Source organism: Alligator sinensis, unplaced genomic scaffold (genome assembly GCF_000455745.1).
Source record: "Alligator sinensis unplaced genomic scaffold, ASM45574v1 scaffold559_2, whole genome shotgun sequence".
Taxonomy (NCBI): domain Eukaryota; kingdom Metazoa; phylum Chordata; order Crocodylia; family Alligatoridae; genus Alligator; species Alligator sinensis.
In genome coordinates, this window is record NW_005842046.1 from 2082604 (window position 1) to 2098354 (window position 15751).

The 15751-nt window shown below is 43.7% G+C and overlaps 1 protein-coding gene across 27 annotated transcripts in view; it reads left to right on the forward strand.

Moving 5' to 3' along the window:
• The window catches only part of TCF7L2 (transcription factor 7 like 2), a 204109-nt gene that overhangs the window by 71639 nt on the left and 116719 nt on the right, over positions 1-15751 (forward strand). For all 27 annotated transcript variants that reach the window (XM_025203165.1, XM_025203169.1, XM_025203166.1 and 24 more), the window contains exon 2: positions 6246-6347. In XM_025203165.1, coding sequence (XP_025058950.1) covers positions 6246-6347 — 102 coding nt within the window. The remainder of the gene's footprint in view (positions 1-6245; positions 6348-15751) is intronic.

The window sequence follows — 15751 nt, forward strand, 5'->3', positions numbered from 1 at the left end:
ATAGGTTGCAAACCTTTCTTCCTGTACTAAAAGCATGTATCCCCTTGGTATCCTATTTCTTTTCCAGAGAGAGCAATTATTACCTGACTGAGCTCTTTGGCTTTGCTCATTGTCTTGCCTCTTTTTTTTTTTTTTTTTTTTTTTTTTTCCCCCCCCCCCCCCCCCTCTAGCTTTCTTCCTCTCTTGTCGCAGTAAATGTTGCCGTTGCACTAGCATGGACGTTTTTGGGTCCTTACTGTTCACGCTGATAGAAAGTTGGAGGGGCCACCCCTCAATAATGTTCATAGCTAAATATCCCAGGTAGGCCTGAACCAAGTCTGAATCGGTGTTTGAACGTCCACAACGTTTAGCTGTGCTTGATTCTGTCCAAGAGAGAAGCTACTGACGCATTCAGATCTGAACGTTTGGAACGGGGCTGATTTGACTTGGATGGCAAGCGGGGGTCTGGAAGAGGCCTTTAGAAAGACCTCAAGACTAAATGAAAGTGCGTTCAGGCAGTTAGAAACCCTGGTCCTCTATCTGGGCATTTATATGCATATTTTGTCTGCTCCGATATGCCGGGAATCCAGTGCCTCGGAGCAGACTTGATTGAATCGAGTTTGTGGAGCGCGCACACCGACATGCCCGGCGCTGCATCGCATGCATTTGTATAAACGGTGAAATGCACATCAGTGCTCAGAAAATGGTGGCGGTGCGCTTTGAAACTAGCACACCGTTGATGTGTTTTAGTTCAAACGCTTACCGCCGCCATTTTCTCAACGCTGACTTGCATTTTGCCATTTATACACACGCATGCGACGCAGCACCAGGTGCTTTTAAAAGCGCCTGGTGCTGCATCACGTGCATGTGTGCATGCACCGCCTGTTCCCTAATTTCCACATGTCATTTCTTGGGGATCAGTGGAAGCCGGACTCCCGGCATCTGAGCTGGCAAGTGCAATATAGCCACCTCTATGCTAAAAACATAGCAGTATTTTTTGCCACTTGTGCATACCAAAAGTAGAAACAGTCACGTGGATAGAGAGGAGTTGAGCACTGGAGTGCACACTATTTAGGGGGGGAAAAAGTGCCCTGTGCATTGTAACCTCCATGAAGGGAAAGGCACAGCTGGGTGCATGTGTGCTTTCCCTGAGCAGTGGTTTCTAATTAACTTATTTGAGCCTTAAGTTTAAGTATTAGGGGAGTTAGAAGATAGCGACTGATAAAATAATGGATAATATGTCTCTCCCCTAAGAGCTGGTCCCTTGGCACGGCCTGCCAGCACAAGGGGTCCTGAGCACGGTGGCTTCCAAGTGCCAGTCGTTATGGCCCAGTAGCAGGTAAAAACCTACATCCTGCAGGACTATAAAGACGATTTTTCATTCCTTTTTCACAAAAAACAAATCTGGGCCATTTGAGATGTTTGTCTTTCCTCTTGCGCTGACAATTTAACACACTTTTAAAAAACTTTGGTTTCTCAAGTACGTTCACCTCCTATGTATTTTAATTTTTGCGCCGAGGCCTGGAGCTTAACAATTATTTCACTTAAGCTCTCAGAGACTTACCATAAAATATATTTAAAAAAACCCAAACATACTAATGAGCCACATCAGGTCATATTATTAGACATGGGCAGGGAATAAAAACACTTATGCCAAGATGACATTACTTTAAACGTGTAAAAAAGAAAGCAGCAAAGTGCATTTCAACAGGTTTTTGGGGGAGGCTTGGAGGGTTTTTTTGTTGGGGAGGGGGCTGCCCTGAAATAATATGCACAGATTAGTTTTGAGTTAATTTGTTGAAAAGTTCTGTTTGCCCAGGCAATTCATAATTTCCACGTTTAGGCACAGGAGCAGAAGGGGTGGGTGGAGGGGAGAGCGAACGGGTGCACATGCCGTGTGCTATGGAGGGTCTTAATTCTTAAGCACCGACAGTGGGAATTTTCCTCTCTTCTGGTTCCCCCCCCTCGACCCCCAACCTAGGAATGTAAAACCAGTGTCAGAATGCTGGGAAAAATTATACTCGGATTTTTATAGTCTCCCTGCAAATCGGAGGAACTGCCTGACTCAAGTCTGTATTTAGGGCCGAAAGAATAGGATTTCCTGCTATTTAGTCACTCGAGGAAGGAAAGGATTTACCTCTCTGCTGTAATAGGACCTAATTTTCTTCTTTTTAATAAGAATAAACTGCAGCAATAGTAAACCTGCGAAAGCAATCACTCCCTCCTTCCCTCTTGCACCCCACCCCTCTCTGCTAATGTTTGCATGTAAGAGCCGTGATGTAACTCGTCTTCTGCCAAAAGAATCCTCCCTTCGACCGTCTCCAACCTAATACCTAATGTATTGTGCGTGGATGGTGGGGGCCATGGCAATTACTTGGCGTCTGGTTCCATTGTGAAAGAGAGAGTTGTCAAGGGGCGGTTGCTGCTACGTAACTCCATAGGACTGCTCTCTCGCGCGCGCTCCCCCACCATCTGGATTCAGTTAGCTCTCTCGGCAGTCAGGCTGAGTCTCATTTCCTCCAACCAGTAATGTTATATAGGCAGTGATCCTGTTCTGCCCTAACATAATTGAAAATTATGTGTATTGTAGACTCGCAGCGCTGAAATGTAGACTCGTAAAAATCTGTGGCTCAGGTAGCCTGTGGAGATTGGATTTGGCACACAATGAAGCTTTTATGTAAAGTAAGAATTATAAGCCGCCGCATTAATATTGCATTACAGGCATGACAATTCTTGGCCACGCAGTTCGCGAGGCTGGCTTGTCACCTTAAACAATGCTAATATTTCATACTTTAGCAACGGGGCCGGTGCGGTAGAGCCAGCAAATTACACTTTTTTTTTTTCTTTTTTTGCATTTTTGCAAGCATCCCAGCATTGCAACTGTCAGTCGGTTAGCTTGACACGGTGACTTGCTTCAGGCTCCGGGACATTTCTGTTTATCCTCCGGACAGAGCATCTTGCCCTTGGTGGGGCTGGAATGTGCAGCTGGAGACTTGCCACTTGGTAGAGCTGACGGACGTTGCTTTATTGACCATCGCGCACCACCGCCGTCTGCAGAGCCCGTTTATTTTTCCCTACGATACGCATGTGTAACTCCCACTGGCGGTAATGGAAGCTGCACGTGCGCGTGTGTGTGCACGCATGTCAAAACAGACCTTTTGGTTTGGACTTCTCTTTCTGAACGGCGCTTGAATTCACTTCCCACTGCGTTCGGGAAGAGAGGGGGCTTTTGGCTCTCCCTCTGGGCTCGGCAGCGTGAGATTTATTGGCGTTTCTCTTTGTTAGGGGTGGGGACTAGGAAGGTTTCACCGAGATCAACCATAAAATGTAAGGGTTGAATTGAAACCTGGAAGAGCAAAGCAAATGTCGGTTCTTTCTTGGTTCCTTCCATCTTTTACCCTATTCACCTGGGCAATTACTCTGAAATTACTGACTCTTTAGAGAGACAGGCTGGTAGCAGAAAAAAACCCTGTACCTTTCTTTCAGAGTTTCCTTTTCAGAGAATTTAGGTAAAAAGGTGCTGACTTGACAGCCCTGCGACCCGCAGCCTTCTCTTTCTCCATGTAATATTTACTGCTTGGGCAGTAAATCGGAGGTGAGCTTGCCCGTACTGCTGCGTCTGTGTATCCTGATCTGTCCTCGGGGACCAGTGCATTGGAGCAAGAGGATTGTCCAGACCTGGGCCTTCACCGGCCATGACCTAGCTCCAACACACTGAGTTTGTTTGTGAGTTTGTCATACTCAAAGGAGTGTCTTAAGTCACTGACAACTTCTCTTATGGCTGTCTGGTGGGCTAGGAAAATGAGTTGGGTTGCCCCACTCTCGTGGCTTCGTGCCCGCTAACTGGTGCCCAAACCACTAGTACAGCTGACACTCGCTAGAAAACTTCTGAGTGTCTTAGTGGTGTAACCAACCACCTAAGTGGGTGTCTAGGACAGATGTAAGGCACATGCTGTGGGCCATTTAAATTGCACTGGATCTATTTTGTAGATAAACAGCAAAATTGAGTCTTAAGGGGTGACCACTAGCTATCCACATTTTAAAATGCTACTGAGAAAGTTGGGGAGCTAATAATCCTGAAGGTCTATGGATCTGATTATCATTATTTCTTGAATGCGGTGCATTCGTGACCTTGCTATTGTTCTTCTTCAAGGAACAAATGCATGGACTGTTTGGTGCCTTGCGCTGATTTTCCCCATACAAAAGCACACGTGTATGGTGATAGTCACGGTGCATGTTAAGTTACCGATGGCTTTTTTCAGTCTGTTATCCACGTTTGTCACTTGTCTCCAAGACCTGGGACCCGATGTCAAACTTCAGATATTTGGAGGTCACAATAAGATGGCGAGAGTTGGTGACACTGAAATGGTTTGGGTGGTTTGGTGTGGTTTTGAGGAATTCCAAACGTTTCTAGTCCCCGTTGCAGACATCCCAAATGCAAGGATTCACGCACACAAAAGATTTCTTGGAACTTGAGAACTCTTACGGGCAAAAATCCAGAGTACATGTTTTGTGTTTGTTTATTTGCATTTCAATTGCTTGGAAGTGGGAGGCCCTCCAAGTGATTGGAAGTGGTCACTCCTCCCCAATGGCATCTTTGGTCACCTTGATGCACGCAGCCTCGCATCAAAAAGACCTTCCATGTGAGTAAATGTTTTTTGCATCCCTGAGTAAATGCAATAGTGCCATGCTTTAAATGCATAGGCTCAAAGCAAGTCTGGGAAATAAAGACAAATCGCCGAGGGCCTCTTTCGTGTGGGTTGCCGGGGAGGGTCGCATTTTGTTTGCTTTTTCTTTTGGGTGGGGGAATTGACTTCCTTTTGTTTCAACTTGAATTTACTTTCATCCATCAAGTGGGTAGAAAATACTTCTTTACAAAAAAAAAAAAAAAAGATGAGCAGACTTAACCTTCTTTCCAGGCGCTGCCTATAGCGAGTTGTATCAAAGAAGTAGAAGTAGACCTCTTAGGTCACCCAGGCCTAGTGTAGGAAAATCCCAGTACTGTATCTTCTGCAGCATTTTGCTGTTTACTTTTAAATATCATGAGCCTCATGGCTCTCTCTGTTTCTTTTGAGACAACTCATCTGCAGTCAGATCCATCTGGCTTTAGTTCTCAAAGAACAGAAGGTGCGCTGCTTTTGCTGGTTTTGTTGGCTCTGCTTCTGTCTCCCAGGTACGTGTCCGTGGTTCAAGCAGCTTTAATCAGAAGGATTTGGGTAGAATTTGGCGTCCAGATCTGCTGCCAGTGAAGTCAGTGGTAAAACTCTGCTTGAAGGGTCTGGAGGGGTACAAATTAGCACCTCTTACTCAGCAGATCTGCTCCCTGTTGGTTTTTTTTTTCCCCCCAGGCCTTCTGTGTGTCAAACTTAGTGACAGTCTGGGCTATCCCTGTTAGCCGGGCATTGCCAAGACGGTGCTACCCGTCATCTGCTGGATTGGTCATTGCATTTCCGTTACCAGTCCGGGCAGCTAGGCATTGCCATTAGTGAGGTTGCAGAGCTGTCGTGCAGGTATAGATGCGACTGCAGAAAGCTTGTATTTAGGCTGGCGAGAGCATACGAGAAAAAGAGCCCAGGACTTTCAGAACTCAGGTTAAATATGCCAAGCTAGCTTTTTATGAAGCACATTTGATCTGTAAGCCCCTGAAAGAAAATAAATATGAGGACTCACAAAACTTAATTGCACAACTTTGCCTTCCGGGGTAAAAATGTGTCTTTAAGGTACGTACGCAAAAAAGTTGACTGTAATATTGATGAAGGCTACCAAGTGACTGCTGACTAGATAGTGACTTAAACTGTTCTTTTCACTAGGAGAATGAAAGCCTCAAGTTCAGGAATGTGAATATTTTTGTTTCTTAAAGCTGACTGTTTGCTTCCTTCCCCTGCTCATACCCTCTGTTTTTATTTCAGCATGGTATTCCAGATCTGGTATACGAATGATGATGTTAATAATAATAAATCATCCGGGATAACGTTGTCTTTGCAATCTGCTTTATTTTCTTATTCCCCAAATGTAATGCTGTGATATGAAAGTATTTAGTGTTCTGCACAGGTTGTTTCACATAACCATGTAAAGGTGCCTCCTGTGTGTCCTTTTTTTTTTTTACTATTATTTTTTTTTATTTTGTTTTTTTGTTTGTCTTTTGGTTCAGTTCCTTGCATATGTTTTAGTTAAACCTTTTTGCCCATGTTACCGAAGATTTGTTATTTTAGCCTTTCTTTTCTGAACTCATTTTTCTTTTCCCATTTTTGTTTCTTCCCATCCAGTATCTCCAGATGAAATGGCCACTGCTTGATGTACAGGCAGGGAGCCTTCAGAGTAGACAAGCCCTCAAGGATGCTAGGTCTCCATCTCCAGCACACATTGTTGTAAGTAAACCTCAGAAGACATTCTACCTTTGTTGAAAAAAGTCATTTGACATTTGAAAGCATTTGTTTGCCATCATTTTTAACTTAAGGTTTAAAAAAAATAATCCAGAATCAATCTCAGGATAAAGGAGGGGTGTAAGCTTTCTATTTCTGGGCTGCTTTTAAATATTTTCCATGGTACATAAATCTTTGCTTTTTTGGGGAAAAGCCAGTTGCCTTGAAATTATCTATCTGCAAAATGTAGTTCAATTCTGCTGAAGTCTAATAAGGCCGATATTGGAAATTTGTCCAGATGTTGGAAACGAGCACAAAGTTTGGGAGAAATATTAAGGAATAGGCCAGCCATTCATCAAAACAGCATCACAGCCCATGCTCGGGCAAAGCTAACTTTAAAACCAGTGGGAGTTAGCTGACTTGTCACCTGAGTAACAACTTAGTGTTAAGCTAAATTTATTACAAAATAAACACAAACAACAAAAAACCCCTTTGGTTTGTGGTGCATTATTCACTTAGAATAAAAACAGGATGTCAGCAAGTGATATATTTACTATTTGCCTGGGGGGAAAATCCAACATCAAAACAGAAAATGCTAGTAATAATGGTTTCATTATTGAATTTGACTACCTGAGTCAAACTTCTTGGTAAAGCTGATGTTGAAGTTAGTGTTTTACCCACACGGTGTGTGCATGTGTTTTCAAGTAACATCAACAATTAAAAAAAAAAAAAAAAGAAACTACAACTATGCTCTTCATCATGCAGCTGTGAAAGCCTAAATTCACTCGCATTCACCTATATCCAGTTTCTGCTCAATCTCTTGCTAATGAGCCCATCAGATCTGAATGTTTGAACTGGTAAATTAACCTCTTGAGAAGATGGCTCATGGCTTGTTAGAATATTTCTTTCAATGTATTTTATCATTGGATCTCATGTTTTTTACTAATTTTTTATTTTTATAATTAATGGATGACAAGGTAAAATTTATGCAAAAAAGAAACCGTTCATATATTTTTGATGCACGAGCTAACGCTGATATCGTTGACATTATGCCGGATACTTTAAAAACATTATTTTGAGTTTTTAAAAATATTGAAAATAATGAACGAATTTTCTTTTCAAAGAGAATAAAAAATTTTCTTTGTCTCTCTCCAACCTGAAAAGTCTGGGTGTTATGAGCATCTTGGTTTTGATAAAAGCTCTTGGAATTAATAGCTTCAGATCTCAGAAGGCTGAGTATAGTGCACCCAGTATTGATATTTAGATGGTCAATGCCTGGGACTGATTGCTTGCTTTTAAAAGGATGTTTTATTTTCTACTTCCTATTTGTTGGTGTGCAGCTGCATTAGGAGCTCAGAGACTGGATAGGTTTTTCCCTTCTCTCATATATAAGCAAACAAAATTCTTAGCTTTCCTTCACCCTACCTCCACCCCCACCTTGCTTCATCACCTTATTTCAAAAGAAAAAAACCAAAGAGATCCTGCCTGTTGCACTGTCCCTTTTACCAAGCCTCTCGTTAATGAAACCGTTGCAGATGAAAACGTAACTGGGAGCAGGGTTTGGTAACTCATCTGCCCTCTGCTGGCTGGCTGTCCTGTTTTGCTGCAGAGAGGTACTTTGTTAGCTGCATTCATCTGAGCTGGGCAGGGGACAGGTGCACCTTAGTTAAATTAGAGATGCAAAAGCTTTCATAAGCAATAGCTTACTTCATCAGAGGTGGCAAAGTAAAATGTAAGGCAGCGTTTCATTTAACAACAGACTTGTAGATGGAGGGAGTGGAAAGAAGAGGTTTTAATTGAGTTTAGAGGATGCACGATAGCCCTTTCTAATCATTTGAAAGAATGATTGAATGCTAACTAAATTTGCCACTTGTTTTAAATGCAGTTCCAATTCAGAATTGAGACTCCAGGTAAAGATGGGAGAGGCTGTCCATTGACTTCCAGGTTTTGCAGAATTCTGCTATTTGGGAAAAGGCTATTGCCCTTTATATAAATCAGATCCTTTCTCATTTCAGACAGAAGTACAGGGTTTTCCCCCTCTGGGAGTACATGCTTGCAATTTACTGATCTCCCTCCTTCCTTCCCTGCAGTCCTTTGCCATGTCCCCCAATCAGTATGTGGATGAAATGCATGATTAGGTGACCGTCCAAAAAAAAAAAAACCCCAAACCAGGTCCTCATACATTTTGGAAACTACAAAAAACCCACTTTCAGGAAGCCTAATGTGGATCTGCTGCAGATTTTGACCATTTATGGGGCTCTTATGGGGCTCTTTAGGAGCTGTTTCACTCAGCTATTCAATAAAAAGTGTACTTGCCATAGCAACCACTTAGGCCATGAGGAACATATACTACCTCTGAGATGGAGGCCACCTTCCAAGAGAGCCACAGCTGGCATTTGTAATGTGATCTTTTGTGCTACTTACAATGTTCAGAGGCAAAGAGGCGGGAGGAAGCGTGTTTTGAAAAAAGTTTTTACAAGGTTTAATATTCATTTAAAAAAAAAAAAACTTGCATTGTCTGATCTAAAAATGCTATTTCTACACCTTCCTGCAACTACTTCCCCCTCGCACCAATTTCTGGCAACATCAATTCCATTTAATCTTTGCAAAAGTTTTTTTTATTTTTTTTTAATTTTAACACTGTTGTGAATAGAGACCCATTTGGGGTGGTGAGGAAGGCAGAAGGGAAGCTTAAGTGGCTACAGCCGCTAACTACCTCGGCATGGGTGAGTGGTGCCTTCTGAGTCTGGAGGGGCACCAGATCGCCAAGGGGGGGGGCGCGGTGGCCCAACAGCGAGGGGGGCGGTGACCCCCCACCAGCCGATCGCCGATCCACCGGCAAAATTGGAAGTGCACTTCCACTGGCGCTTCCAGGGGGTGCGTGTGCATGCACCCCTTATGCATCGCCAATGTACCTGGGGAAGCCTCAAGTTTTTTGGGTGCCATCTTTTGTTGCTGCTGTTGGTATACAGCACATGCGGGCCTGTTGCTAGTTTCCATCTTAAAGAGCTGCCTTGCATTGTCTTTCAGAAACATGTTTGGTCTTTTTATAGACCATAAGGGATTTTTGTGTGTGTGTGTGTGTGTGTGTGTGTAGGGGGGTGAGTGCTGTTATCTAAAGCAAATGGCAACAAAAAGATCCATGCCCCTGTGTCTACCTGTATCTTGTCTACATGTCAGGTTTTCCTCCTGAATTCACTTGTGATGCTGTGAAGATCTGCAAGGAATAGTGAACACCTGCACATCATTCCATGTCTTTTCTGTATCTGAAATCAGGATTTGAGGCTAATCCTTAGAGCTGGTTTACAAAGAGAGGAAAAAGGAGTGGTTGGTTGTTTTGTTTAAATACACTTTCTTCTGAATGTTTGGCCACAATTAACACAGTTCCCGTTTGAGGGCTACTGTCTCTTTAGGCAAAATTTCCCCTTGGTTTCTGGGAGTTTTTCCTTAATGACTCGTGACAGCAGTGTTTTGGCTGTACTGTTTTTCTTTTTAACATAATTACCATGGCTCTACTTATTTGTCTTCTGTACTTTTTTCAGGTTAGTCTATGAACACAAAGTTAAGGCTACAAAAATTGAAGCAAAAAACCAGTGTGAAAAATTTGGCTGGATTGCCCCCAGCACTATGGGCGGGTTAATGCTGCTTTTCGTGGTGATTTTCAGCGTCTCCAAAACCGTAATGAGAAACAGAATATTTCACTTCATGTGGAAGGTGCAGCATGAGGCTCCATTTTAAAACCAGTTCATCTATTTGCATCTAGGTGACTCTGTTTTCGTGCATCCTGTCTTGGCAAAGCCATATGGCATATCAGTTGGGAGGGGTGAGAGAGAACTGGGGGAGGGGAAATTATTATAATTATATACTATTAAGGCCAGCCATTCCAAAATTATAATTTGGCCTATGAATGATATTATGTATGCTGTTGGGGATTCTTCCACCCTGAAATCTAGATTAAATTTTAAATATCTAGCCGTTCTAAAAACAAAGGTTGCAACGTGTATCATATCCTAACTGGGCAACTTATGGGAATCCAAGCTATCCAGATGTTTGTCCGGGAATCACACAGGTATGTCCATACTGCCCTCCTGCTCTATTTTGTTGAGCCTCCAACAAAGTAAAACTGATGAAACGGCAGCAATCTTAAGATTTGTTTATGACAGTGCTCAACTCGCTCAGATATAATGGAGCAGACAAGTGGGGTGGAAACAATATATGGCTATGAGTTCTTGCACTGAAGAACCAAGAGTCTAAATATTAGGCTTTCCAGTTGTATAAATTCATCTGTAAGGTGCTTTGACATTATTACATGAAAATGTAAATGTTTCTTCCATTCATTAAAGTTATAGGAAGCTGCGTCACTCTCACTCACTACCTCCAGAGTAAATATTCTGATTAAGCTGTAACTATTCCAGATGATTGGGTGAGATCATGGGTTTAGAGACAGCTCCCCGAATATTAACTCTGGTATCTTAGCTGTACAAAGACTTGCATTTAGCTTTCTTTGTACGAGGCAAAAACATGCTGTACCAAAAGTGGTGTGTTTTGGTGTTGCAAAATGGTTAAAAGCTTCAGAAATTCCTGTTTCCTTCTACAGGGGACATTTTCAAAGTCAATATAAATTTTACCTTTGGGTGGTATTTGGTCTGGGTTTTCCATTGTGTAATGAGCACGTTCATGGAGTAGTCTGAATCCCCGAGAACAAAAGAATCGCACTACTGTCATATGTCTGTAACTTTTTGGGTGGGGGCTTAAGGAGGTAAAAGTATTTGTTGAAAATGGAGTATGACAAGCAAAACTCTCTGAAACACTTTCTGTTCTCAGCCTATTAAGCATGTGTGGACAATGGAAGTCGTTTTTCACTTTTGGTCCATTTTGAGGCAGTTAGTCAACTTACCATGTTGGTTGGATCCAGCCCTAAGATGTTACAAAAAAAGAAATTTTTAAGTTTTTGATGCGGTTTCCATCTGCAGATGCCCCTCTTATATGAAAAACAAACTGTAAATTTACTCTAAGCTGGTCATTAAAACTCAAACCCCTCTGTTTTGCACTTTCAAAATATTCACACCCAAAAATCAGTAGTGAGGACAGATGTGCACAGTTGCCTATTTGTATAAAAAGTGCAGGTGCAGCTGTTTGCAAGTGAAAATTTTGTAACCTCAACTTAGTACATGACAGCTCCAAGTGCCCAGCCAAGGCTTGTAAAGGTCTCTGGTTTATTTAGGTTTTTTTTTTTATTTGGGATCAGAAATAAATGTTGTAGAGTAACTGTTAAACCTCTGAGAGTTTTGTGCATTTGTGTGTGTGTGCTTGCATCTGATTGGACTTTCTCTGAGTTTCTCAAATCAGTTCTTGAACTAGAATTCTGTAGCACTTTACAGGGAAGGACTGTGTGGGCATGTCTACACGTGCACTTTAATACGCGTTAGCCTCCTTTAATGCACATTAGTGTCACAAAAATGTGCACTTTAGCTAATGCACATTAAAATAGGCTAATGCGCATTTTTCCAGTACCTCACAATGGAAAGTACTAGATTTAATGCACATTACCTAAAGTGTATTAGTTGAATGTGTAGACGCACCCTGCATGTTTCCTTTTGTTGTCTGTAAGGAATATCACACTTGGGCATAGTGAAAAGGGAAGGCTTATTGTGTACTGCCAAACTTCCAAGATGGCAGGGTGGTTACTATTTGTAGTGTGGGAGCACGCAGACGTTTTGAAGAATGCTGTTGTACTCTTTATTAAACCAACATGTAAGCCATTAGAAAGTTTCTTTAGCAGATCTCTTTTCTTTAAATACTTTTTTTACTTTTTTTGGCAAACTTTCCTGGTAAAATCAAAAAAAGTACAAGCTTTTAAGTACATGCCCAAATGGGTGTCACGTTCACAGGATGCAACCAGATCCTGAACCTGTCACTCCTAATCCTTCTTTTTTTTCTTTTTCTTTATTTTTTAACTGGGAAGAGTTATGTTAAATCATTATTCAAATATGAAAATTTAGGGTCAAGGAAAGAACCCAGAAGCAGCAGCACAAGATAGTTGTTTTACAATTAACTTCCATGGAGTTCCCGTATTATTCACTGTAGAGTTGATTTAATTATACACACAGACGCATATACAGACCTATAACGAAGATGATAGGGGTGCACTGGTAAAGATTTTTTGGCCCAATACTGATGGCTGATTATTGACCAGCTATATCGGTCAATACTGATCTGATTACCAATATACAGCCTGACATCTTGGAGAGCAGCGTCTGGCTGGTAAGTCTGTTGGGGCATGGGAGAGGGAAGGGGCATGGGGGGTACAGGTCAAGGCCCCCACAGTGAAGGAGGGAGTGGGGCAGGGACAGGCTCTGCATAGCCAGGGTGGGGCAGGGCACGGGATGGACCTGCAAGGGCTTGTCCAGGGGGCTCAGGGGGGTGGCAGGGAGGCTCAGAGGGGGGCAGCTCCCGCCTCTGCATGCACCCTAGTGGAGGCATGGGGGCATGTGCCCCCTGGATCTGTGTGTGGCGCAAGGGCGGGCTGCTGCTGTGGGTTTGGGGCCAGGGGCTGTGCTGGGGAGGCTGAGCCGGGTCTGTGCTCAGGGAGGGTTGGGCAGGGGTGGCTCTGGGAGGTGGGGTTACAGGGTGCACTACAGCCACACCAAAATTTGCTGTAGCCCCCCCTCTCCCAGCACCACCACTGCCCACCCTGCCCTTGCGTCCCCAAGCGCAGCCTTGGCCTAGCCTGGGCTCCAAGTGCGCAGCAGGAAGCCTGCCCTCGCCCTGCATATAGATCCAGGGGGTAGATCTCCTCTGGGGCGCGTGCAGCGGCAGGATCCACCCCCTGCCACCCTCCTGTGCCCCTTGAATGAGCTGCCCGTGACTCTGTCCCACACCCCACTCCACCCTGGCTGTGCAGCACCTGCTCCAGCCCCAGCCCCACTTCCCTCTCTCGCCATGGGGGCCTTGAATGCTGCCCCCCACCCACGCCTGCCCACAGACTTACCAGCCGGACGTTGGTCTCCAAGCTGCCACGCTGCACTCCTGGCCCCACGCGTGCTGCGGCAGTGTGCGTGCATGTGGCAGTTATTGGGTAGATCAGCCAAAAAGAGCCGATTGTTGGTAATGTCAATTTTCTTTTTCGCTGTGCCAGTGCAGTATGGACCAATGTATCGGCAGGCAATAAATAACTCAGCACGGAAACCATAATGCCTGCGTGGAACAAAACAAATTCAGGTCTTTAAAAAAGTGATTTTATCTTTATAGTTTAGTACAGTTGAGAGGTAGCTTAAATTCTTAGAAATGCTTAATTCCATTGCCCCAGCATGTGACATGATCCCAGTTGTTTACAAAATTTGCTTTGGGATCTGAACTACCTTGCATCTTAAAACTGATATTAAAAGCCTGCAGTCTTTGTACTGATTTGCACCTTCAGCTTTGAAATCAATGGGAGTTACAGGCTTTTAAAAACCCTGGTAGGGGCCTATCTGCATCTTCAGGTATCTAAATCCCTTTATAAGTTGGGGCCTTGGAGCTGTAGGGGCAGACACTGCTTAGCTGGTGTTAAATTGTCACAGCTGCATGGCAGTCAGGAATCTGTGGCAAGTCACACCAACTGAGCTATCCTTTAGCATTTGAAATCCTTTGGAAGTTGTGACACATTTTGGCAATGATCTGACAGCATAAAATATATTGTATAGCCGACTCATTGTTCGAAGACCACGAGTTGGGCCTCAAAAGATCATGTGGATTTCAAAAAATAATGTGTTCTGTTTTCTGTGCCTTGAAGGCAGACTCTTCACATTTTTAGACCTATCTCCAGACCCATCAGGTCTTGCTTCATTTTTTGAATGACGAGCTGAGGTTCTCCACCAGGCATCACAAAACTTGTGACAAATTTTGTCTGAAGTGGACAAGACTGGGATCTGATCTCCCTTCCCCTTCTCTTTCCTCCATTAAAGTCTGAGTCTGATTCCCCCTTCCCCCTCCCACTATTAGGCACTTTAAACATCAAAATAGAAAGCCAGGGGCCACATTTTGGACACACTCTGAAGAGCGTATGTTCACAACTGTATTTAGCTGCCTGCTCATACCATTGTAACCGGGCTCCAAGTGGTCTCTTGCAGGCTGGAGCTCTGCCAGCCTGCAAGGGAAAAGCCACCGTTTCCCATGTTTTTCTCCTTTAAAGAATCCATTTTCAAAGTTTGTTCATGACACTCATATATTCTTGCGACCCACTTTTGGGTCACGACCCACAGGTTGAGAAACGCTGGTGTAAACCATCATAACCTCATTGCAACACTCCCTGGCTGGCTAGTGTGCAAAAAGTAAAACCTTATTAGAGCAACCATTTTATAATAGAGGTAGAGATCTCGGTTGGAAGAAAGATTTAAATGGGTTGGCCTCCTTCCATCCAGGTGGCCAAGCTCTGGTTGAAATGGGTTCACCCCCAACCCAGTTTACCTTCCACTTGAGCATGCTTGTTGAATTTTAGCTATGAAGCTCAGAGTAGACTTGGCTAAGATCAAGTCCAGGCGAATCAGCCACGTTTGCCCAGCAGAGCTCTTGCATGGGATAAGAATGTAGTGGGAGACTGGGAACATTTTATCCCTGGAGCCCTATTGAGAGGACAATGCAGCTTCATCATGTGGCATTGCATTGGCAGGCGGAGGTGGTGGGTGATATCAGATAGCCAGACAGGTGAGGCCAGCTCAAAGATGATGTGTACTCAGGGTGGCAGACTTGGCAGGGCTCCTCACTACGGGCCTCCTCCCTCGCACACAGTCTGCAAATGAAATTGTGACTGAATTCGACCCGAGGCATAGAGACCTAGGAATTAAATAACTCGGTCTGGTTTGGCGCCAACACCTTTGTGTTGACTGAACCTGAGCAATGATTGCACGTAGAAAAGGAGACCGGTTTAAAATAAGGCAGGGTCACTAAGTTTCTTGGAGTTGGGATCAATGGTTTCTGTTTCTCAGAAAGCTTTGGGCTTATCTTCCACGGGGGAGACACAAATAACTAATGCAGCACAGAGCGATTGCAGAAGAACTGCTCCTCATTCACGCTGCGTGGCCACATTCATTCTGCAGTAAGTATTCCTTGTGAAAATTAGCTTAAGCCAACTCCGAAGTGGTTGAGGCCAAATAGCACAACTGCAAAACGGCACAGCATGAGTGTCCGTATGCTGATATAATTCAGAATAGCTATTCCATACGTTTAACTTCCTACACTAGCTGTTTTGCTCTAGCTTCTCTGGGCATTCCCTGGGCAGAAAATCCCTCCAAACGCTGGAAGCCACTTTATTTTCTATCCAAATAAGTGTTGTGTACATTGTTTAAGTGCTGTAGTAAATTAAACAGTAAATACTTGTATTGTGAAGGAAGGAAGTCAGCCTTGATGGACTCTGGACCACTTCTTCCCTA